We start from the raw sequence: 26,056 nt of genomic DNA on the forward strand, positions 1-26,056 counted from the left end.
TCTTGTGCACCGACCAGTGTTCAGACATGTGCACCTCTCCTAAGCACAGGAAGCACCTCAAGTGGCTATCGTTGATGGGCCCTACTGAATCGCAAGAAAGGTAGATCTTAAATCCTGGAGATTTGCCTTCAGCCACTTTAGGACTATGTATGGTGTAGGCGGGAGGTCTGGCCCTGGTGCAGGAGGCAAGAATCCAATCAATGCCCTGAATCTCTCTAAAACTTAGTTTTATTTTTACTTTGCTTTTTTATTTTTTACACAAATGTGTAAATTAAACTTGTCTATATAACTAAAAAAAAACCCACCCCAACAATAGGTCTAACTAAGTCTCTCTGCAGGTGAAGACATGTGGACACCGCAGAATTCTGCCTCACAGCCATGGGGTGGCAAGAAAGATCGGAGAGGCAGTTGAGGCCCCCCTAACCTTATGCCCTCAACTTTGGTAGTTCCAAGGGTCTAGGACAGTGATTCGTTTACCTCTGGGAGTACTAAGAGGTCTTCCAGGGGGTACATCTGCTCATCTAGATATTTGCCTAGTTTTACAACAGACTACATTGCACTAGCGAAAAAAAGCACTAGCGAAGTCAGTACAAACCAAAATTTCATACAATGATTTGTTTATACTGCTCTACATACTAGACACTGAAATGTAAGCACAATAGTTATATGCCAATTGATTTATTTTATAATTATATGGAAAAAATGAGAAAATAAGCATTTTTTCAGTAATAGTGTGCTGTGACACTTCTGTATTTTTATGTCTGATTTTAGAAGCAAGTAGTTTTTAAGTGAGATGAATTTGGGGGTACGCAAGACAAATCAGACTCCTACAAGAGGTACAGTAGTCTGGAAAGGTTGAAGACCACAGGCCTAGGACATAAGCACAGCCCCAATGGCCACTGCTATTCAAAAGAATACAATTTCACACACAGTGTGGGCCCCATTCACAAGTCGGCCCCCCACACACCAAGAGTGGAATCTGTGTGGACAATCACTCAAAAAAATATTTGTTTAGTATTTTCCATCAGCCACAAGAGATCTTTAGGTCCCTACACTGCCTCATTCATTGTGACTGTATCTTTACTTCTTTTGAAGACAAAGCTAAACAAGAAGAGTAAAAATTACCAGTTGCTCACATTTGCAATTTTCTTTGCCTTTTTTAGCATCTGTCAGGAGGTTCTCATTGCACAACTTCATCTGAGCAAAATAGCCTGAGATTTGATTGAAGGACTGAAGGTTAAAAATCTAGTTACTAATTCACAGAAGTCCACACCATAAGAATCCACATTCATCCTGTGGCTGTAATTTTCTGCCAGTTCACAAACCAGGGAGTATACCAAAGACAAGACTATCTGCCCTAATCAGGCATCATCATATTTTGGACCTGTCTCTGTTTTGACTGTTTTACTTTAAACATGCAACAAAGTATACCTTAAAATAAATTGAAAGTCAGATTTTCTAATTACCTGATATTGGAAAACCTTCTATAAATAGTGTCAGCTAGACAGTGAAGGTAAAAGCTTGTCTGAAATACAAGTGTTTATACTATTTTCAGCTTGCAGAGCAGAGTAAGAGGAAAGTTCGTAAGTGAAATAGCACCCAGTCTCAGAACAAAGCCATCCCCCAAGACACCCACAGACATTTAACAAATTTTTATTTATTTAATAGGAAAAACAGAATTGTAAAAATCTACATCATAAAATCTCACTAACAGATACTAGAGAAGAATGGTGCAAATTTCCCCACTGTTAAAAAAGCACCTGGATAGCTCCATGCCGAAGAGATCTCATGTTGCCTTACCTTGCCTTGTTTGGAAGAAGATCATTAAAAAAAAAAAGAACAATAACCCACAGAAACATTATATAATGTGTCACTTATATAAAACCACGTTTCAGGAATGCTGAATATCTATGAAGAATCATGTATTACTAAGAGTACTGCTCCACACCACAATAAAGTGTTCATACAAATTTAAGAATTTAGCTATACAGCGAGTATTGCAACAATGTACAAAGAATGCATTTCCAACATGCAATTAACAAATTAAGTCCTACTATGGTATGTTACAACCCCTAGTCTTCCAGCTGATAGTTGGGGTTAACTACCAGGTACGGGTCTTCATCAAAGCTCTCTCCTTCTGCGGAGCCTTTTAGCCCAGTGTGGGTGAGTTCTATTAGAATGTGGTCCTGAAACAGACACAAAAATCGTTACTCACACAAAGGCTTAAAGCCTTAATATTGAATACAGTTATTTTTCAAAGATAATTCTAATGCAGTAAGTGTTTGTTCTTTTTTAAAGAAAAAGTCAACTCCCTTTTGCACTTCACTTCATCTTTTCCCTCACCTCCCTTCTGCATGTTTCTATCTTAAGAACTTATATGGTACCCCCATTGCTATGATATCCAAGTGCAGATGCAGTAACTGAGACACAGATTTCAACAGGAGTCTGATGCCTAAATACTTTTGGGGATCTGGGTCTAGGCAACTTGCCAAGAGTCAGAAGATGATTGTGGCGGAGCAGGGAATTAAATCCAGGTCTCCCATAGCCTAGTGCTCTAACAACTGGATCAGCCTTCCTCCCAAGGAAGTGGTTCACTACCACTTTTACCCCTTTAATCCTGCATACCCTTCCTTATTTCACCTAGTCCTCATGCTACCCAGACTCCATTGTCCCCTTCTCTCCCCACTCTTCCATTGTACACACTGTCTGCTTCAATTCTCCCCTGCAGAGAAACAAATTCCACAGGCTCTCTTCTGGTAGTTTTTCGCCTCTTAGAGCAGCTGACCCTTCTTATAGGCAGGGCAGGTAGCACCACCTATTATTAAAAGTTGCTCAATACTTTCCTTTATAAGAATGTTTAAGCCTTAGCCATCTAAGCTGAAATTTTCTTTGCCGGGTATGTCTCAGATGAATTTTTATTTTGAAAATTTCAGCCAAAATGGTTCAGCTACTCTCAAAAATGAGACGGGGGGAAGGGGGATTTTTGGTTTATCCATGTAAAACATTTTGGTGACCTTTTATTTGAACAGTTCTTGTGCCTCATAATTTGGAGTAGGGACTTGAAATTTAGGTGCTAGGGATTTGTGCTTTGCTATCCCTAGGAAAATCTGCCCAAATTTGACCAAGTTATATTTTGCGGGGGGGGAGGAGAAGAGTGGATAAATTCACAGTTCCTACATGCTCAGTAAAGACTTCGATTTTAGCAGCTAAAATCTCCAAACTTTCCATCTTCTGAGGACAGCTCATACACGTGCCTGGACTGCTCGTGCTCCATCCTCACAGAGCAACTGAGCATGCTCCATCCGGTCCGGGGCTAGGGGTCAAAACAGAACTTTCCCTGTAATGGCTGCTCCAAGTGGAGGTGGAGCCAGGCAGTGGAACTGAGGGCAAGGAGCCTGCCTTTCCTGTAAATTCAATGCCCCCCTTCTTGGTACTTAGGCGGTATGGAGGAGAAAGTCAATTGACTCAAATGCAGAGGAGACAAGAGCCAGACCAGGAACAGGGAAAGGAGCAAATCATGACAAGGAGCCTAGTGGGACTAGGGGCGGGTGGGCTGGCAGGTAAGGCGAGAGAAAAGCTGACCTGGTATCCGTGGGGAGCCTGGAGTTAGGGGAGACAGATCTGATTAGTCAGAGGAGAACTGGGACTGGGTGGGCAAGAGAGACTAGGCCTGGGATGAGAGACCTGAGAGAGACAGACTGAGACTGGGTAAATGGGGAGAACAGAACTGGTACAAGGAGTCAGGTGTGAGGAATATACTGGACAAGTTGGAGGGAATGGGGCAGGAGTCTGTGCTGACTAGAGCTCACTTCTCTCCAGAGGCTGGAATGGAACCCAAGATTCCAGAGTCTCACGATTTGTTTGATGCTGGGAAATCCCTGAGAAAGCCACTGGAAAAGCGTGTATCTCATCCCTCTCTAATGCTGGTCCACACAGAGGATGACAACCTACTCTTGTTACCAGTTATTCCATTAGCTGAAATGGCTGAGGTCAGGGTGGAAAAACTAATGGTTCCAACTCTGCTGATGAACCTCTTGGGTGTCAATAAGACATTGAAGCCTGTTCAGCCACATCTTCACTGCTATGTTTAAGATGTGATATCTAGATTAAAGCCAATACACACAGGCTTACCTAAACTGGAGTAGTATGTCCAGTTTTGGGGTCCCCCACTACAGAAAGGATGTGGACAAATTGGAAGGAGTCCAGCTGAGGGCAACGAAAATGATTAGGGGGCTGGGGCATATGACTTAGGAGGAGAGGCTGAGGGAACTGGGCTAATTTAGTCTGCAGAAGAGAAGAGTGAGGGGAGATTTGATAGCAGCCTTTAACTACCTGACGGGAGGGTTCCAAAGAGGATGGAGCTAGGCTGTTCTCAGTGGTGGCAGATAAACGAGGAGCAATGGTCTCAAGTTGCAGTGGGGGAGATATAGGTAAGATACTAGGAAAAACTATTTCACTCGGAGGATGGTGAAGCACTGGAATGGGTTACCCAGGGAGGTGGTGGAATCTCCATCCTTAGAAGTTAAGGCCCAGCTTGACAAAGCCCTGGCTGGGATGATTTAGTTGGGGTGGTCCTGCTTTGAGCAGGGGGTTGAACTAGATGACCTCCTCAGGGCTCTTCCAACCCGAATCACCCTTTCAGTTGCAGTGCAGACATGCCCTAAGACACTTTACACTATTCTGACACTGTAAAATTGCCTTGAAGTGGACAAATTTATCCACTTTAAGAGGCCTCTTTTACACTACCAGAGTAGTGTAAGTGAAAATCAGGCCTGAAATTTGTATACTACCTGCCACCATTACAAGTGTCCATTTATTGTATTAACACAGCACTACTTCACCCCTCTACAAGTCTCAGCATTGAAACCAGCTATAGTGATCTAAATCCAATCTTGTTAATCTAGAATCATGAAAATTAATATGGAATAAGGTACAGTGTGAATTTAAAGCAAATTAACTATTCTTGATTAACTCCATTTGTGGACACATTTATTCCAGAATACTGGGTTTGCCTTTTCACAAGGTTTCATTGGTCACTTTTGCCTCAGCAGCTGGGACAAGCTCTTAGCCATTTCAGCTACAAGGATAATAGACCAGATTGTTGTACGTGGTCAGCTGTCGTATAAACACTCTCCAGGCATGTTCATCTTATGAAGTGGCAGCTATTGGTGGCATTAAGATAAATACCATTTTGTTTTCAAAACCCTGAATATGCTGATGACACGGCTTTGTTGGGTCGGTTTGGTGAATCGCTGCAGATGATGGCTGATCTGGTTGGGCACAAAGCAACATGCACTGGCCTCGTTATTAATATGGAAAAAAACCAAGTCCCTGGCCATTATCAGCCCCTAGCATCTGACTACAACTAGCTCAGTATTAAACTGCCTAGTCAGATATTGGAGTAGGTGGCAACTGTCAAATACTCAGGAAGCATTACAGACCACATGGAAGATATTCACAAGATGCGGATGCTCATATCAGCATCAGTTGCTGCCATATTCCAGGCCCTTAAACGGCCTCTATGGAGAAATTGTGACAACAAAGTTTCTACAAAGCTGTGTATCTACAGGCCTACAGTTACACCAACTCTTTTGTATGACAGCGAAATTAGGAATGGGCACTAAGGAAGGCTGAAGAGCACTGGATCAAAGTGGTCTTTTCTCATAGTCTTGGTCATTTGCTCCATATCAAGTGGCAGGACAAAATCAGCAATGAGGATATTCATAGCCAAACCCAGCAACTACCTTCATCAGCACTGGTTCAGTTTTGACAGCTTTCTTGGTATGGATATATTATTAGCATGGAAGACTAACGAATTAAAAAGGCTATTTACCATGGAATGCCCCTACATGGTTGGCAATCACATAGTCACCAAAAACTTCTGTTGGCACAATAAGATTGCCAATGACACAGAGACTGAACAGCCAACCCATTTCTTGCTGGAGATCAATCTGGATGGCACTTGATCTGCAAGGAGGTTACGTCCCTTTAGGATTTGCCTTGAGGATGACTATTTCAGAATAAGAGTGCCTTATACCAAATTAACTTAATCTATTTAGTCAGGAATCGTTGCCCTCCCAAGATAGATAAATCCTAAAAACAGTAACTCTTGGCCCTGTAGAATTTACATAGCAAGCCAATTTAGCAACATTTTTACACTGTTTTAAGTAGTAGACTTGCCTGCCCCAAACGTTGCCATAGTGAGAAGGAGCATTTCTTGCCAAGTATAGACCAAGCAGTACTTTCTAGTTAGGCTTTTGATTAAAACTGACTTCTCAGCATCCCTCTGGCAGCTGTCGTTTTAATACAGAGAGAAGAGAGATATAGAAAGTCTAAATTTCCAGAGAGCGAGTTACGCCACCATGGCAGAGAAACTCAGGAGTGAGGACTGTGACACTGAGCCAGATAGGGTTAAGCAACTAGCAAGCTAAATGACCTAAATTCAATCTTTAAACACATATTAGAAAAGTATATAAATGGCAACTAGGGCTATTCCTTATAAATAGCTAACATAGCCACATAGATTAGAGCTTTGAAATGCAAACCCATGTTGTTAGAGAATTAGAGGTAATACTGATTGTGTTTACTTATATCTTGTTAGATGTTAACCATGTAAAGAGACTGTTCCTGTCTGTTACTATATCTATTGATTCAGAGATCAAAAGGGAATATTAACATTTAGACAGAACTGGGATATAAGAACATCATTGACTATATTTCTCTTTGAAGTTTGTAGTAAACTGTTTCTCAACTGCTTAATGGATAATTACCTTATGCTGATGAACGTAACTAGTTACCTGTGTATACATAGGAAATAGGTTACTTTAAAGCCAATGTTCTTCACCCAAGGAATGCCTGCTGTCAAGAAGCTATTGATGGCCTGCCAGAGAACTATAAAAAGAGCTCTTGGGCCCTGATCCTGTTATCTCAGATTTGCTTAAGCTTCATAAGGGGAAGTTTGAGTAACAAGACTGAGGTCCCCAGCTCCAGACTGGGTCACCCCAATATTGGACATTGGACTCTGACCTATGGAACTAATTCTGAAAGAACTCTTTGCATCTCTAAAGTTCACCATCTTTACTATGAAACTAACCTAAGGACTCTATTTATGTCTGTATGTGTAATGCTCTTTTAACCAATCCTCACTCTCTCTTCTTTTTTAATAAACTTTAGTTTAGTTAACAAGAATTGGGTGTAAGCGGGTCTTTGGGTAAGATCTGAAATATTCATTGACCTGGTGGGTAATGTGTCTGATCCTTTGGGATTAGCAGAACTTTTTATATGACGAATAAGATTTTCAGTAACCCTCATTGTATTTGACTTGGCTGTCTGGGTAGGAGCTCAAGGCTAGGTTGCTTTAAGAAAACTGTATTTCTGGCTTCTGGGTAAACCAGTAAGGTATTGGTGAAGCTATTTTGTTGCTGGCTGGTGACTCTAAGTATCAGAATAACCACCAGTCTGGGGGACTGTCTGTCCCCATTCTTTGCAATTTGCTTTAACTGAGCAATCTCAGTGTGGCCTGCCCTAGAACCGTAAATCACAAGAATATTTCAGCTACATGGGCAAAGGGAAGGGGAAAGTTCCATTCCTCGGGAGGCTCACATTATTTACTGAATGCCTCAAAAGACACTACAAGAAAAATAGCGGCCCTAGAAATTGCAGTCCATGAAAAGCTTCAGGGAGTATCACTGCCTGCTATTAACCCTTTCTTGTTTGCAATTCAGCAGGACAAAGGAAATCTACTAATACATGGAAAAAGAAAGAATGTAATACCTAGAGCTTACTCACACCCACTCACCCCTTTTCTAGGTCCTCAGCCAGTAATTCTGACATTCCTTCCATGACCGGAGTTTTAACAAAGATATCTAGGTATTTATACAGCACCAATTATTGGTGCCGCACACAGAGATACTGTACGTTCCTAACTTGTCAAACATACCAACAAAAAAACATTTATAAGCTAAAAACCCTTTAAAATATCCATGCAACTGCATACATACATAGTGTATAAGTCGATGAATGATTCTCTCTATGATCTTCTTTCTATTTATAAGCTCTTCTTCAGACTCTATTTCTGATTCAATTTCCTTTAAGTACCAATTAATAAGATCACTCTTCTTTAATGAGGAATCATCCTCTTCTGCAAGGAAAAAAGAAACCTAGATTATTCTAGTTACAATGCCAATCCCCAGATTGCATAAACATACAGCAGCAGGAGGATACTAATCAAACTGTCAAAGAGAAGGCTTAGTATAACATTTACAATGTTGATAAGAGAAACCCAAAATAACTTCTCAGATTATTTGTATCAAGGAGTTTTAATTTTCCAGGAAATGAGAGGTGTCTGATGACACATTACATGTCAGAATCACATTGGAGTCACATTTAGACTGAGAATTGAAGCTCTCATTTCTATCCATCCATGCAGCTCACAAACTAAATAAGCTGTCTGGCAAAAAACATCAGCTTGAAGATTCAAAAGGTAAGAAGCAGTGGCAAGCAGCGCTGTCCAGTTTCCTCAAAGTAAAGCCAACGAAATGAAAGCATTACTGTTCTGCCCAAAAAGGAAGAAACTAGTGTCTACTGTAATAACTGCACATTCTGTCTACCTATAGTGCTTTTGCAGCTTTAACTGGATATTGCAGTCTTCATTTCCAATCTTAATTTTTTCTGTAGGATTGCTATATTATTGTCAAACAGCTGCCATGTTTCACCCCAGCAGTGACCTCATTTCAGCTGACATATTGTGATCCACAGTGCTGTGAAAATGGGCCTCCCACTCAATTCATTAAGACAAATCATGCAGCCTTTCTCCCAACTTTCAAATCAACACTCTTTGGTTTAGATGACTGGGTATTAATGAACCCAAAGTCTAACCTAAGAGAAGTTTCCTCATGCGATTTGTGTGAACTTGGTTTCTGAATAGGTTGTACTGTCTGTCAGGATATTCTTCTTGTGTCCTTTTACCACAATCATAGGTTTCTCCAGCGTTGGGCACATAATATGGCTTGGTCTGTAGCCCTGGTGAGATCTTCCATGGTGCACGGTTCCTCCAAAAGCTGGCAGACCAACAAATGGTGTGTGTTTCACTGGAGTCACATGTGTCTGGATCATTATCATAGCCCCACTTCTGACCTTCCAGCTCTTGTTTGGAAGCTAATTAAACATCTCCTGGTCTATCAATCTTTCTCTGTATCTGAGGGAAGGTGTTCGGCAACATCAATGTGCGTTTTGATATCCTTGTTGATTATTTTGAGCTGTGTGCGCTACATTTCCAGTCGCGTAGCTGCTGCTGATTTTTAAGCAGTTCTGTTGCTGCTAGGGAGGCCATGTATCAAAATGTAGCAGATGTCTGGTATCTTCAACCTGTCAAAATCATTCAATTTTGCTTGTGACCACTCTCCTGATATCCGGTGGAGCAACTCCAGCAAGCACATAAAGGCTGTTCATGTTTGTTGGTTTTAGACACCTTGTGATGTAGCGGCAGCTGTCATTCAGTACAGGATCCAGCTGCTTTGCATGAGCCAATCTTTTCCACATCAGACTTGTGTATTTGGCCCTCAAATAGTGAGGTGTAAGTGCAGTGGCACTTAGGATTCAAAATGGGGAACCATCCCCACAATTAGCAATCTTTCTGGGCACGAATTTTGCCTTCTCCACCTGTGCCTTGAAGGAGAAAATGTGGCCTAGCATCACTCCACGGTAGACAGGATTCCAACAGTGGGCAAGTGATATCCCATTCCTGATGATGCCGAGTTGTCTCCACTGGCCTCACGATTCCAAAAATTGAAGAAAAGGACTTACATTTTGGCTGTGCTGGCGTGCACTTGATTCTCGGTGTAACAGACCCCAGACAGTGCTGATGTTTGCGTAGCTTTGATCTGGGCAAGAGCCATGGCTTGGGCAGAGACACCTAGGTCGTTGGCAAGATAAAAATTGCTCTTGCCAATTGATCCAGAGGTGGTGCTAGCCTATTGGGGGCCTTAAGCAGATGCATTTTTGCCCCCCACAACGCATAATAAAAAGCTAATAGCCCTTGAGCTGCTCGGGCCCTAAGCAACTGCTCAGGCTGCTTATCCCTAGCACCAGCTCTGAGTTGATCATTCACATAGATGCTGAGAAGTATTGAGAAGAGTATGCTCCCTTTTGGTAGGCAGTTTTTCTGTTGCCACCATAGGCTCCACTTGCCGTGTTATTTGATGTAAAAACATTGGTTCTCTAGTAAACATCATCAGTTGTACAAGTTGGTAACCTTTCATCATGTTGTATATTTTAGTGAGGAGACTTCAGTGATTTATTGTGTCATGTGCTGCTGGTCGGTGCTATGTTTATTGACCCTGTTACCATACCATTTTCAAAGCCATCTTCAATGTATCGAGTGATGTTCAGCATTTGACAGGTGCATGACTTGCCTGGGCGGAATCTAGCTTGCTCTAGGATTAGATCCTTTTCAACAAGTTGTGACAGGCGGTGTAGGATGAGATGCTCTTACAGTTTGTGGAGATGACATAGTAGTGATATAGATCCGAAGTTCTTCAGCTCCACTGTACCCTTCCCCAGTTTCAGGAGTGCCACAACACATGCTTGTTGCCAGATCTTGGATACTTTGTATGCGTCTGAGCAACCTAATTAATCAGTTCTTTATTGCTCGTCCAAAGCATTTGATTTGTTCAGTATGAACGCTGACTAGGCCAGCAGCTTTGCCATTCTTAAGGGCATTAATTCCAGAGGTTAATTCAGTATACAAAAGTCTCCTGCTCTTTTTGCCACTTAAGCTGCTTAGGTTGTTTGTTCAGTGCCTTACCATTTTCTAGGAGACGTTGCTTTGCCTTCCTTGGGTGGTTATGCTTTCTTCCTGCCGTGGGTCATGTCCATACTTTCAGTGAGATTCTGCCTTTACTGCTGTTTTTCCTTCTTTAGTGCAGAGACCAGTTCTTTGCCAGTTGCAATGATATCCTCAGTGAATGGGTCTTTTTTGAATTTCTGCTTTTATTTTGTGTACCGATCGGATAACTCAGATGTTAGTCCTGGCAAATAATTTGTTCTGCAGTCTCATGAAGTATGCTTCGACACAATACATACTGCATTGACAAACTGTTTGTAATGTTCTAGTATTGGTTCGATCTTTCTAACCAAGAGCGTTGAGGTCACTGGAAAAGCCCTTTCATTCTGCTGTCTTAAAATTAAAGTCATGCTGGAATGATACTGAATTTGGCATTATGGCTTCATTGATCTGAATGGCAGTGGGCCAATGCTGCGAATGTGGAATCGGACCCAAACTAAGTACGTTACATGAACCAGCTATGTTATTGCTGACAAATGCCAGATCAGAGTTGTAGCCCTGCACTACAATATAACCAAAGAGTATCTGTGATGATGTAGCCCATTCACTTTACAGTTTTTAAATTAGTTCTTACCTTCTTCTGCTTTCCTGAGGTGCAGCACAATGAGGTTAGAGATTCGGCGGTATTCAGAGAAGCCAAGTTTCATGGAAGCCTTTGGGGCTGCATCTTTGTTTGCATCCTCAGAGTGGTCACTGATCCCATTCACAAGGCCGTTGCCACCTGTTGGAGCATCTGCACCGTCTGCATCAACAATTTTTATGAATAAAGTTTAATTAGCATCGTTACGCTGATCTAGAAGCTGAAGCAGTGTGACTTTCCCAAGATCACAGCAAGACAGTGGCAGAATTAAGTACAATCCCCTACTCAAGCCACTAGAGCATGAGAAAGTAGGGACAGAGGGTGAAGCAGAAAACAAAAGAACAGATGCACTGTGTCAAACAATTAAGCACTAAACATTGGAAGGTCCATCCTCCCATTCACAAGCAAAGCCAGAAACTGTCAGCAGGTGACTTACCATCGACTCCATCTTCAGCCTCCTGATCCTCCATTTGCTGTTCGTCATCTTGGTCTAAATTGACATCTGGAGTCTCAACTCTGATGATAGATTTGTTTAATAACCTGAATGCTTCTTTCACATGTTTTGGATGAACCTGGGAGAGATTTGCAAAACATATTCACGTGTTCAGAACCTAAGAACTGTATTTCAGATTGTGATTCTACCCTGAGAAGTGACTAAAAATGGCATTGCAGAGGTCTCCATAGTCACATTTCACTAATCCTACCTACATCAAAAGGAGTTTTGTTTTTTTTTGCCAGCCCCAGAAACTCACCCTCAGCTGACAACCAAGGTGGGTTCTTTCTCTCTCATAAAATTGCCATAAACTATAAGGATTCTGAAGGCCAAACTATGCCTCTGACAGCTTGTGACTTTCAGAAAATTTGCATAGGATTACTGAGGAATAAATAGCCTGCTGATGGTGAGTTTTCAGGGCTGGCAATTAGAAAAGTTTTTGTTCAAACTGAGCCCACATAGAGAACATCGAGACAATGGACACGGAGTCCCACAATGACATTTTTATAAGGTCACTTAATGACTTTTGATGGGACATCGACCCTCAACACGACAAGCAACATTACCTAAATTACAGGTAATCCTAACCTTTTCTTAGAAAGTGACACTTTTATTATTCACTAGTGGTTTTTTTGCACACTACTTGAAAAATAAAAATGTAAACTCGCTTGTTTCACTTTCAGGTTTCCAATAAACCAACACAATCCTGTGATGTTTGACTGGCAACAGTATTCAAGAATGTTTATAATTGAAGTGTGTTCCCCTTGGAACCAGAAAGAAGTTAACTAGAATCATCTTCATTGGCCCGACTACAGGCTGCAAGGTTTGTTTTTAAAAACTAAATTTATCCAAAATCTGACCTGACAAGCATCTTTAGAACGTAACTAGCAGACGTGTTTTGGATATCCTATCAGTTTAGAACAAAATGCATCAAATTCAAACAGTAATCGGTAAAATCATGTTAATCCTATATTCACACTGAAGCAGATGGGTTTTTAAACTGGGATTAGATTATGGAAAAAAAAAAAAATGTAGTGAAGTTTTCCAAATCCCATCCATATAAGAAACCACATTCAGTAGATCTGAACAACTGCATAAATATTATCATGCATGTTCTTTGGGTTCCCTAGACTTGGTTCCCCCTCACTGAGTTCAAATACACACAGAGGCTCTGCTGGGCTCCTTATACTTGGCAATCCGTCAGTGAGGCTTAGATGTGCTGCCGGGTGCCTCCTTCTTGATTGGGGGTAGAAAAGAGTGCCAACATCTCCCACGCCCACTCAATCACAAAGACAATGGAGCTATACCTCAGTATATTGTGTAGATCTTCATAATATTGTCCTTCTCCTTCCTTACATGTTTTGATGAGCAGTGAACATTTATATTAATATTGCCAAGCATATGAATTAATATCCAATCAGGCAGACCACATACATCTCAGTTAACTTTGAAAAGGTGCGCCACAGTGTACCTCTACACACACACACACACACCCCCCACATCATCTAGAGATTTTTTAAATATGGGAGAACAAGGCAGCAGCATGAAAGAGGAGCCGACATGCCATACAACTGAGTACTGGGCCGAATCGAGACCTTATTTTAAGCTGGGGAAGAAAATGGCCAGGAAAAAGTAAATTCAGAGTATCACTGTCAAGTTTCAAGACCAAAATGCTAATTGCCTTTATGCAGCTGTTTAAAAAATTTTTTTAAATCTACGTGTTACCTCATCACAACAGTGCATTCGGGCCATAGCTTCAGACAGTCGAATCATGCTTTCCAGTTGTCGTACTGTGATTCTCCAGGATGACTTTATAACTCCAGAGCCATCCCGTTGACGTAATCGTTTATACTGCTCAACTATGAAGTCCTCTGACTCTTTAGAAATCTGATTGAAATAAGATGGTACATTTGTTCATAATGAACTGGCATAAGCATACTGCTTCCATTAGTGGAACTTCTGAAAGTTCCACTGCATAATTCTAAAAGCCACTTTAAAGTTGAAATTTGGATAAACAACAACAAAGAATTTGCTTCAGTTATGTTCAAATTTACATTTTTCTATGTGCAGTAATCTTTCAAAACAAAAAAGTTGTTCAACCCAGTTGTTTGATTAAGCAACGAGTTGCTAAACTCCAAATTACCAGATACTGTTGAGGCAATGATTATTCTCCCACACCCAGAAATATGAATTGAACACAATGAAGCTCTTCATTTGCTTTTGGTACTGACAGACACTCATCTCAAGTTTTAAATCAGTTTTCAAGCTGTGCTGTCTGGGGCTCTGGCATTTATAAGGAGAGCAAGTGGATCCAAAATATTCCAAGCTTCCACACCACACCTTAATTAACTACTATACTGTGGGATCAGTTCATTGATTTACTCCCTATCTGCACAAAGAAAGCATGAAGTAGAGTAACTTCAGTTCCTTAGACCTTTCTGTATTCTAAGATAATATATAAAAAGTAAAGTTACCTTCGGTTTAAACTGTCTTGCAAATAGCAGGTACCTTCTGATATCATCTAATGAGTAGATACGATCAACGGATTCTTCTATTCTGGAATGCAGATCCACTATGCGCCTGGCAATGGCATAATCTGTAACCTAAGAAGTCATTGCTTTGTTAGATCATTCTCACTTAGCAGTGAAGCCATCATCAACTTAATACACAACAGGGACACGGTTCCTTCAGTTCCTGCTCTCCCATTCATGCCCTTAATGACAGCTACTTTTTCCAGAAGCAAAACTATCAAAACTCTATGCCATAGCACACGACTGGAAACATTAACAGTTTTAAAGAGATGGAAGAGAGAATAAAAAACCCAAATGAGACTGGCCATGACTTTTTGGAACTTTACTTTATGAATAATGTCTTAGCCAAACCAGTGGTAGACTCAGGAACTTGGCAGTGAGGGAATTCTAAATTCTCTTGTCCCTTCATCTCAGACTACTTTTTGTGTATTCGATCAACTCAATTCTGATTAGAGTGTCAATCTTAGGGAAGGGTACAAAGAAAGGCATCGCTTTCTACATCTCATTTTCTTATTATTTGTATTATCATAGAGGCTAAGAGCCACAGTCACTGATAGGAAAACCATTGTGCTAGACAGGGTACAAAAAGCAAAAAGACTGCAAATTCTATGGGGTATAAGGCTGCCTAAGATTACATAAAAGATGGATAGACAGACTGACAGGGGAGTACAAGGAAACAGATAATATGGTAAGCTGTAGTGTCACCACACCAAGGCAAATACCATGTGGACTATAGGCAGCAGTCACAGCTTCAGTGACCAGCCAAAGCACAAGTTAAATCAAACTACTAGACATTTTAAAGGTCAACATCTTAATGAGCACAATTTGTACAGTAGATTTGTATTTCCAGCCTTGTAATTCTGTAGAATGCAGAGAGAGTCCGAAGAAAAGGCTACTGACAGCTACTGCCCCTGCACTTACCTCATTACATTCATCCACAAGAATGAAGAAGAGATCAAATCTGGACATGATGGGAGCTGACAGATTTATGTTCTGTTTCAGAGATTTTGATCTGTCATAACGCCCACCAACTGGGTTTGCTGCAGCCAAAATGGAGGTCCTGGCATTCAGAGTAGCCTGACAATGAAAGAAGAAAAAAATTACCAAAGCTTTAATGTGTGACATGTCACTGTCACTTGCTAAAGGAACACAACAAGTTATGGCTTCTCTTCGAACTGGTAGGTATAGAATTTAGCCATCTGTCTGCTAATGCAGCCACATACTTTGCAATATCCCCATTGATATAGAGGGAACCTCTACTGACAGCAGAAGCACAACAAAAACAGAGGAAACGATGCCACAAAAGAGTTTTGGCTAACTAGTACTTTTCCCTGATATATAGTTCACATTAAAGGTAATCATTTTAACAGTTAAGATAGTAGTATCTGAAATATTGCAGCAGGCACTTTTTAATTATTACAGAAGGCTCAACGCATTCAGGATAGGTTTCTTAGTTTTACAGATAGCCTTCCTGAGCCTCACTTTCCCCTAAGTAACCTTTAATTAAACATATATGTTACAAATACACAAATATGCATGCACACTCTGCAAGGAATGGTGCAAGTTACCTTAACTCCTGCTTTTGTTATAGATATAGTCTGTTGCTCCATTGCTTCATGAATGGCAACTTGATCTCGTATATCCATTTTGTCAAATTCATCAATGCAACAAACCCCCTAAAACAAGAGTATAGAAATAAGATCATCCAACTTCTACAGCAACTAGACCAGAAAAGACAAAACTTTTGCAAAATTGTATAAAAAGTGAATCAAAACAACACAGGGAATTACTGGAATCCTACTATTCTTAAATGCCACTTCAGATTTTAGTTAGTGGACTTACATTATCTGCCAACATCAGGGCTCCTGCTTCGATGACAAATTCATGAGACTCCTCATCTTTCACTACAGCAGCTGTTAGACCAGCAGCACTGGAGGCTTTCCCGCTGGTGTACACAGCACGGGGACTGAACTCCTCTACATGTCTGTTGGAGAGGTACCAATAAGTGATTAGTCTGCACTAACTATCCACTTTTGTTAGAAATGTTGCAAGAGGTGCGGATACAAGAACTTTTACACAGTGATGCGTTCTACCTCTCTATCAGGCCAAAACAGTACCTATTCTGTTCTTTAAAAACAAGAAGATAAAACTAATAAATCCAAGTAAATGTAGTCTCACTAAAAGTTTTTATTAAAGCTAATGTTAAAGTTATCTAATACACAGGATCAAGAAAGAGTGTCTATATATCAAAAGTATAAACTTTGGTTTAAAAAAGTCATAAAATGCATATAGTACATAATCTGCAATATCCCAAATTTAGGTTAATAAATTTAACAATACAGTTTAGATATTAGCATCCAAATATTTAGATACATCTCTCAAATGTTATACTAAGAGTAGCTTGCGGAAAACAAATATAGCAGTGAGTGTAGATTATCCCTCAGTAATTGAGAATTTAGGATAGGCTGTTCCTTACTAAACACAATCCACACAGCTACTTTCCCCGACATGTTCCGAGTGCTATGTCTCTAAAAATACCTACTAGACCTCAGAAGTAAAGTATACAAATCTTACAAGTGGAGGAAAAAACACAGGTATGTTTAACAATTGTCAAAGGCCTCACTGCAAGTCAGTGTAGAGCTGGAATTAGAATTTAATTCTTCCTATTCCAAAATCTATGCTCATTCCTCTAAACTATGCTGTGAGTGGAAACCCCATAAAAATAATGCACCAAATATTGAACAATAAATTTACTTGTTTATTTTCTAAAAATGGGTAGCATGAACCATGGTACTATTATTTCTGCTGTAAAGAGAAATAAAAATATACTGCATTTATTACTCAAATTCTGTCAAAAGCAACACTTGTTACCAGATTTGTCAAGCACCAGTTCATTTTTGATATCTAATGTCATCACCACCACATTGTTCATATGGTGTAGCCAACAAAGTTTATTGTTTACTTCTGTATGTCAAAAATATTCAGTGATGTTTGCATGGTTCTGGAAACAGATGCTCAAATAACTTATTCCTCTTTACCTGACTTAAGGCTGAACAAATATGCTGCACAGATACGCCTCAAGCATGGCTTGACTCAAAGATTTATTTTTTTTTTACTCTCTGGGATACAGTAAAACTTGAAGGAGGAGAAATATTTAAGCCTTACAAGATTAACTCAACTACTTGCCAGTGCTCCTTAAAGTTCTTGACTACACATACAAAGTACTAGCTTAGGAGGCAAATGCATTGCCTTCCCATATGCATTAAGTGCTTTACAACTTTCTCCCAACATACACTCCTAGCTCAGGTTACAACTGGCAACATTTAAGTGCTGGATTTTAAAGAGATGCTTACTTGAGAAACTGACTCTTGGCTGTACTTGGATCCCCAACAATGCAAACATTGATGTCCCCACGCAATGAAGTGCCTTCTGCAGTTGTCTTCGGAACTCCTCCAAAGAGCATCAGTAGAATCCCTCGTTTCACTTCATCATTACCTGCCCCATAAAGAGAAGTTCTAGTGAAGGCCCATAATGGAGCTTTGGGATGTTACACTTTGTGTAGATAAAAATTCTGCCCAATGGAATTTTAAAATCTCATGTCTTTGAACATGCACTGGTAACAGCATTTATATGCTTGATGCAATTTCACTGTAGAGAAAATCACAAGGAAGATGATTTCCTTGGTGCTATAGTGGCCCCAAATCTTTGGACAGAAATTCAGCTGATCAACTTCTTCAGAAAGATAGGGGAACCTAAGTGAATTCACAAGCAATTATTCTGAGCCAGTGTCAAAATGGCTTACTATCAAATTGCAGCTATTATCTGAACAGTATTTCACATACTACATTCAGAAGAGAGATATGTGAAGTCCTATCCCTTGGATGTTCTTAAGAGTGTCTATATCAGACAAAGTTTGCATCCAACTGCTAGGCTGTAGGGTTTACTGAACAACTAGAAATAAAGAGGTCACCCTGTGATGGAGATTACTGTTCTGATTGCATTTCATTCAGAAATATTAAATAAAAAAACATCCTCTTACAGAGCACCATAAAAACTAGACAGGAGGATTTGAGATATTAGTTACATGTCTTCGACCTACCCCAACACATGACTAAATAGCAGTAGCGGACACTGTCAAGAATACAATCTGCTCACCCTGCCATAACAGCTGGACTCTTACCATGTACAGTAGGGAAGAGGCTGGTACAGAGATTGTGGTAAAGGTTTTTATCCTGGCTCATTTCAAACACCTTTTCCCATTCCTTTACAGACATCTGGTTTTTAATACTCTCTGCAGTCTGTTCCTCATCTCGGAGCTCTTTTCCACCAAACTAAACACAAATTAGAAAGTAATAGTGAGGTAACTTGATACAAATGCAAAGTATAGCAGCTACTGGAGAAGAAAAAAAGAAAAGAAAAAAGAAAAAAAACTATAGGCTTGAAATCACACAAGCTTAGCACGGAGAAGAGAAACAAGGTTTTTGTTCCATGGGGGCTTGTTTAACAGGGAAATCAAAAATTGAGGAATTTAAGTTTTCTTTTTTTATTTCCATGGAGAAAATACATTTGGAACATCCTTTTCTTTTCTAGTAATACCACCGAACCCCTTCACTCCCAAAGCAATGGAGCCACATGCAGCATTTTGCACATAGCAAAAGAGAATTCAGTGGTGAAAGGGGTTTAGGAGTCTGTGCTAAAACTGTCCTTTTAATTCTCTAATGAAATTAATTACAAATGGAAAGCATATCACTAATACTAGAGGAAGGATACTTCTGCTTTCAGCAGATTTAGGAAGGATTCAAATGGTCTTTGTGCCTATGAAGATGTCAAGTTGCTGGTGGAATTATGCATCATAACTCATGTGATGCTAAAACTTAGCCACAGATAGTTTTTTAAATTGTTTTTAGTTCATTTGTATGTGGGAGCACCCAAAGATCCACAATTTCAAGATCAGGAGCTTGGTTTTGTTCATGTCACCATTTAAGATGACCTTAAGACACCCAGGAGGAGATGTTGGGAGAGGTGGGCCAAGATGTATAACTGGATAGAAGGAGATGGATCATTTACTACCTTCTTATTTTAAAACTCGACAGTGGGCCAGATAGTTACACCTCTGAAGTATAAGTGCAGGAGGCGGGACTACTCTCTAGTAACCCCTTCAGGCCCAAGTATGGTACTGCAGGTGCTCCCTGCCAGAGTCTGCAAGGCTTGGCTGCCCGCTTGGAACAGGGCAGTCTGTGCTGTAAACTTGGTGTCAGTCTCTAAACTGTAAGTAACAAAACAGCAACTCAGGTTTCAGCTGTCTGTACCTTTAGACAAAGAGGAAAAAAATGCAACCTTAAAATGTATGTGCTTAGCTGCAGTGGTTAGGGCAAGGCCCCGATGTGAACCTGAGTTCTGGGTTATCCCTGAGGAGTTCCTCCTCTGTCCCAGTCTCACCCAGCTCTGCCCCTGAGCAAAATCAGGCACACCTTAAACGGCCTGCTGGTTTTTGAATGGTCAGTATTTCCTTTTGGCTGTTCCAGGCCCCTGGAGGACTATCTTGTTGGCTTGCTTAAACTGAGTGGATTTTCCTTGTGCAGGGAGTGTCAGGACCTTGATGTCTCTAGCAGGGGTCAGAAAAGGTCCGACAGACCCTGTCAAAGACAGACATGGGAAGAGAGACTTTGCTACATAAACCAAGATGGAAGAGGAATAGAACAGTTGCAACACATCAGATCCAGGGCAAAAATCATAAACAGATATAAACTGAAGCCTCACGCTCTAGGAGAGGCAAAAAACCCACAACTCTCTTCAAGCCAGATCTTTAAGTCTATTTTCTTTCAATACTTACCCGTGGATTTGTTGGAGCAACGTAACATGCTAGGAAGACTAGTTTATAGGACAAATCTCTGATGCCCAGAGCACGAAGTCCTCTGATTCCTTCAGTTTCATAACCCTCGGTACCACTGACACGGGAACCAGTTTCTGCACGCACACCTGCCACATGAACAAGAGTCTTAACTTTGTTTCAAGTAAGTACACAGGACAGCTTAAGTCACCATTTACAGACAGCAGTGTACCTGGGGTGGATAGCTGAGCTACATCAGGCACAACGATCAGCGATCCTGTGAAGTCACACTTGTCACCAGCCTGGGCTGATTCTACCGCTTCAGCACGCAGGATAACTTCTACGCTGCGAGGAATGCTTCCTCGCGGCAGTTCAGCCTGCGTTTCCTGAATGCGAACCTGAAGAGGAAGAGAATATTAAATGCTCTGCCAAAACTGACAAGTTACTTTAAATTGTTAAAAATGGATTTCTAAACTTAGGAGATCTAATATGTGGGGAAATGGCATTTGCCCTCTGGAAACTTCATTCATAACAAAATCATGCCACTTCCTTTTAAATAAAAGAGAGGTTACTATTTAAAAATATTCTACTGGAACAGAGGATTAAGGATGCTGGAAAAATTGGACAGGGTGCAACGGAGAGTCACAAAAATTATTTGAGGGCTGGGGAAAATGCCTTGCAGTGACAGACAAAGAGATCAATCTTTTCCTTCCTCAAGAAGAGTGCATAAGTTAATTTAGGCCTGATCTAAACAGTAAACATTGTAAAAAAGGAGGGTGTATTGATTTAAAAATCAAGGCAATTTAAAACGCCAAGCAGAAAGCCTCAATTTAGGTAGATTTTAATCAACTTTTCCATTTGTACTTCAGTTATTTTCTAAAGAAAGAAAATATTCACATTGGTTAATATAATCATTAGAAAATCATGTTGATTTACAACTAAATAGAGCCTTTACACTAGATTTAGTACATCTTTTTGCTTCCTAGGAGGGTACATTATAACAATATACATTGATTTAAGCAATTATATAGCTTAATATTTTCAGATTCTTATTAATGTGCATTTTTAGTATGTTAGAAAATGGTGAATGATATATTGCTTATTTATTAGATAATTTTTTGTTCATGATTTGTGTCAAACTGTATTAGGACAGTAGCTGGAATGTAATCAAACACAAAACAGCATATTTATTTTTCATTTAAAATATTTTGAGAGACTATACAAGTGTAGGGCTTAACATGTTTTGTATTAAACTCTGATTATAAATAGCTTTACTTTTTAAAAGAAAAAATGTAAACAAAATTAAAAAAAATCATTTCAATTTTTAAAAATACATATTATTATATACATTTTACCCTAGGAACAAAACAAAAAAAAATTAAGTGCAAAATATCACTCTCACTGAACCAAGTTTTAAAAAATAAGTATTTCAGCATAGAAAGAGACAAAGGCTATTGTTTTTTAAAAGCCTGCTAAAATGGGTTGGCTTTGCTCATCTGAACCAGTCCATATTAAATATAACTCAGTCATAACCAAAGTTAATAACTGTTAATAAACTCTGTTGTAGGTGGATAGAAAAAAGCCAACAGTATATTTGTATATTTTACCTTGCTTATTATGGGAAACTGACATTGAAGCTCTCCTGCCTTAAAATTTGTGTTTTATTTATAGAAGAATAAAGTATCTCAGTCTGAAAATTGCTTTAGTCCCACCAGTAACTTCAGACACTTTTAAAAATACATCTTCTGAAGATAGAAAGCAGCCACCTATAAGTTCCAGTGCCTTATGTTAGGACTGCAAAATATCTTACTCCATGTAATCAAAATTAAATGTGGACTAGTGGCAGTAGCACCTTCTAAATATGCAGAAAGCATTAACTCATACACTCAAAGTTCTAGGGAAGCCATGGAAATACCTTTTGAAAGTCAACAAATCTTGATTTGTTTGTGTCCAGCAGGAATCTCCTTCTATTGGCACAGACTGGGTTTCTGCAAATGTTTGGCTGTGTATATTTAAATTGCTGCTCCACATCTTTTATCACTGTCTGACAGTCTAGACACAGGAAGGTTCCACTTACAAGCTCTGGATGAACTGGATGGGTACGTACCACCTGTCCACTAATACGCATCAATGAGCCAATTCTGGCTGATGTCAACTCTCGAATTCTGTTAAAAATATCAGATTAATAGCCATTCAATTCCTAGGTAACTTGGCATTCCGCAGTTTTATACCCCATTTCAGCAAAGTACTTAAGCACTTAAGATAAATATGTGCTTAAGTTCTAAATAATACAATGGAATCTAAACACATGCTTAAGTGCTTTACTTAACTGGGGTCGTTAAGAGCATTCAGTACCACACCAACGTAATTCTAGAACAGACACGTAATTCTAGAACAGACACGTTACTGCCGATATCATGCTTAGCATTAATGCAAGTTGCTCATTTACTCTGTGTTTCTAAAATTATCTGTGATAAAGAACATAATCTGGATGATTTCTAAAGTTTAAGTCAGCATTACAAATGTATGAGAGTTGTGTTTTGAAAAAAAACAAAACATGTTTTAAACTGATTTAAAAATAGACAAGTCACAGAACGCTTGTCTATTTACAAGCGATGGAGGGCTTGGAAAATATTTCTGTGGAAGACTAGATGTTTTTCTAAAAGATATGCTCTAGGAATTATTTTGGGGAAGTTATCTGGCCTGTGTTACACAGGACATCAGATTAGATGATCACAATGGTCCCTTTCTGGTTTTGGAATCTATTAATTTATTCAAATTTTTACTGCTCCGTCCTGTGTTTATTGTTGTCAGATCTTCTTTATACTACATCTGCTTAGTCCAGCTCGATGTGTTTCAACTATGAAATGAATATATATCCTACTTATGTCTGGTAGGTAGATCCTGGAATGCAACATAAAAGTCTTTGTTTGGAGGAACATTTCCATGGTCTCTGGCAAAAGTCTTCACTGCTCGACACAGATAAGGATAAACTCTGAAATACAGGAAAGAATTTCACATTTTACAGAAATTACACAAAACTACTTTCCCCTTTACAACCAGTCAAATGTCTCCCTCATATATGTGTAAGCTTTGGCTTACAGCATGCCAGGACACATGTAAGCAAGTATAAATATGCCAAATATGAAATATTGTGATATACCACAATTTTGCTCTTCATTCGAAAAAAGATGTTTGGGTAAAGCTTATTTCACTACTAAAGGGCACGTCTTCACTTCATGTCTTTAACGTGGCTTGTGTAGTTGCAGCATAGTGCTGGGAGAGAGCTCTCCCAGTGCTATTAAAAAAAACCCACCTCCGTGAGGGCAATAGCTTCCAGCGCTGATGCACTCTCTACAGTGGCACTTTACAGCGCTGAAACTTGCAGTGCTCAGAGGGGTGTTTTTTCACACCCCCCAGCAAGAAAGTTGCAGCACTGTAAAATGTCAGTGTGGACAAGCCCTAAGTCTTCTTAGCCTTAGGATCAAGCTTAGCCTGAATCAAATGTTGAGACTAGAAAACAGCAACTAGCTCAATAAAGTATTTTCAAAGTAGCGAGTACAATGATGGGTGGATTCATTTAGTATTTCCATACTGACAGGTTTCAGAGTAACAGCCGTGTTAGTCTGTATTCGCAAAAAGAAAAGGAGTACTTGTGGCACCTTAGAGACTAACCAATTTAAGCTCATGCTCAAATAAATTGGTTAGTCTCTAAGGTGCCACAAGTACTCCTTTTCTATTTCCATACTGTACATCTAGTATTCCCCACAGCACAAACGCAATTGCCTATTTGCCCCATGTTTGGTGATAGTTCTGAACACAGCACCTGAAGTGGGCAGAACTAGTAATGGGGCCAGTCAGCAGAAAGTTCTGATGTAATGGGGGGGGGGGGGGGGGAGAATGTTTTTCACTGTAATATCCAGGTCATGGTGTCCAGTTCTCACATGAACCTTACCTGTAGAACTCCTCCTGGACAGTTGTAGAGAGCTGCTGATTGAACTGCTCCAAATCCACAAAGCTCACAATTAACGTGTTCCTCTCTGGGCGGATTAGCTCTTCAGCATCATGCAAGTATTTGACTTCCCCATCACTGTTCTGGAATCTGAAAGGGACAGTATTTCAGGAGAAAAGTTTTGCAGTACTGTATAGCAAACAGCAACTGAATACAGTTCTTCAGTGCCCTGTGTAAAGGGGGTAGAAGAAAAAGGCCATATACCACTAGCACTTGCAAATGTCACTGCCAAATATAATTTTCCTCCTGTCCCTTTGTCCACTGATCCACAAATGGGGATTTCAACATGAATTAATACAACTGGATCTGTATTTCACATACCTGGTTCCCCAGACAGCATATTATTTATAGTTTAACAATGACCTGCACAGGTAAAACGTGTTTTCTTTCTTTATGATTGTTACAGATTATATGAGGAATAGCACCATGTGACAGCCTTTGTTTTTGATTGAAGACCCCTTGGACGACTAATCTGAACCTCGAATGTGAAAAATGAAACTTAAGCAACCAAAAGATGAAGGAATCTTCGACCACACTGTACAAAGCTTCATTAACAGCTATTGAACAAATATTCCTGATAATAACTTGGAAAAAAAAGCAGTCTCTAGGAAAATTAAAATAACCCAAGGGAGACCCACATTCTCTCTCACAAGCCTTAGAAGAGGCTCACTATTCAGGACAATGAGGTATTATGGAGCACCAAATTTAAATGCAGTTCAAATCCAGGCCAAAATGATTTTGGCAGTCTTGCTAACAGTAACCTTTGTGTGTCACATGTGCATGATCGTACAGGAAACGGAGGGTACAAAATAAAGGCTGATTTCTGTCAAGCGTTAGCATTGTCTGTGCACAGCTACCCAAATGCACAGAGCAAAGCACTGTGAGTAAGGTACAAGGTGAGTAAGGTACAAGGAAATCTCATATAGAATCTAAGAATTTATTAATTTGTAAACCCTCTTGGATTATACTTTGCTTTAACAAGGGAATGTTCAAACAGAAGTCAACCAAGAGGGAAGACACTCTCCCCCCTCAGGTCAAACATAACGGACACCAACCAGTTGCAAAAAGAGAGCTTACAAAACAAGCTCAGGTGTGTAGGGTTTTAACGAGGAGAGGCAGCATCAGTGCAGCGAGATGCCGAGAGACTTCAGCCCCCGTCAAGCAGTCGCAATGACCCCGGGCTCCTCCGCCCGGACCCCGACGAGCCAGGACGTTCCACCCCGCAGCGTCCGTGCCTTCAACAGACCGAGTTACGGGCGCTGGGGAGGCCTCCGGGACGCCGGGTCACAGCCAGACCGTGCACCTCAGAGCAGCCGCAAGGCCGCCTGTGCACCGCCCCGTCCCCCGCCAATTCCTCGCGGCTCCTGCAGGGAACATCTCCGCCCCGGCGGGGGGGGGGACCGCTGCCGTTGCGCGGGGGCACTTACTCCTCCAGGAAGTCCTGGAACAGCTTCTGGCACTTCTCCGCCACCTCATCGCGGAGCTGCTGGGGCGCGGCCCCCGCATCCCCGGCCGCGAGGTCCATGGCTCGAGCTCAGCCTTCCCACCTCCACCGACCCAAGACGGGCTACACGAGCAACTCGCGCGCCACGGATGGAGCCCCACGTGGCCAGCGGGCAGCGCCATCGACCAATCAGCGGCTGCCTCTCCCCGCGCCCCGCCTCTTCCGAATGTCCCCGGCAAGATTTTCGCGCCAAAGCCGACAGGGCCAACAGACAGAAGGAGGCCATGTAAAAGGGGAGGTGGCGATTAAAGGGGAAGGTTGCG

The 26,056-nt window shown here is 40.6% G+C and overlaps 1 protein-coding gene across 1 annotated transcript; it reads right to left on the reverse strand.

The window, feature by feature from the left end:
* Positions 1–1,637: 1,637 nt before the first annotated feature.
* Positions 1,638–26,056, reverse strand: MCM6 (minichromosome maintenance complex component 6). Its single transcript, XM_073305360.2, has 17 exons — positions 25,717–26,056; positions 24,233–24,379; positions 23,162–23,272; positions 22,193–22,442; positions 20,510–20,675; positions 20,281–20,426; positions 18,628–18,778; positions 17,801–17,942; positions 16,290–16,431; positions 16,016–16,123; positions 15,369–15,524; positions 14,391–14,519; positions 13,642–13,803; positions 11,860–11,995; positions 11,418–11,585; positions 8,001–8,140; positions 1,638–2,186 (listed from the first exon to the last, which is right to left on the reverse strand). Exons 1-17 carry the CDS (start codon positions 25,812–25,814, stop codon positions 2,073–2,075), a joined length of 2,466 nt encoding a protein of 821 aa, XP_073161461.1. The 5' UTR covers positions 25,815–26,056; the 3' UTR covers positions 1,638–2,072.

This window comes from Lepidochelys kempii, chromosome 11 (assembly GCF_965140285.1).
Source record: "Lepidochelys kempii isolate rLepKem1 chromosome 11, rLepKem1.hap1, whole genome shotgun sequence".
In the NCBI taxonomy this organism is placed as follows: domain Eukaryota; kingdom Metazoa; phylum Chordata; order Testudines; family Cheloniidae; genus Lepidochelys; species Lepidochelys kempii.

Excerpts from the sequence above, each read along its gene's own strand:
- MCM6 (XM_073305360.2), bottom strand. The coding sequence starts at position 25,814 with ATGGACCTCGCGGCCGGGGATGCGGGGGCCGCGCCCCAGCAGCTCCGC. Across the intron at positions 17,943-18,627 it reads CCTCTTCCCTACTGTACATG|GTAATGATGAAGTGAAACGA; the intron begins GTAAGAGTCCAG and ends TTTATGGGGCAG. Across the intron at positions 16,432-17,800 it reads GCCAAGAGTCAGTTTCTCAA|ACATGTAGAGGAGTTCAGTC; the intron begins GTAAGCATCTCT and ends CCTCTCCAACAG.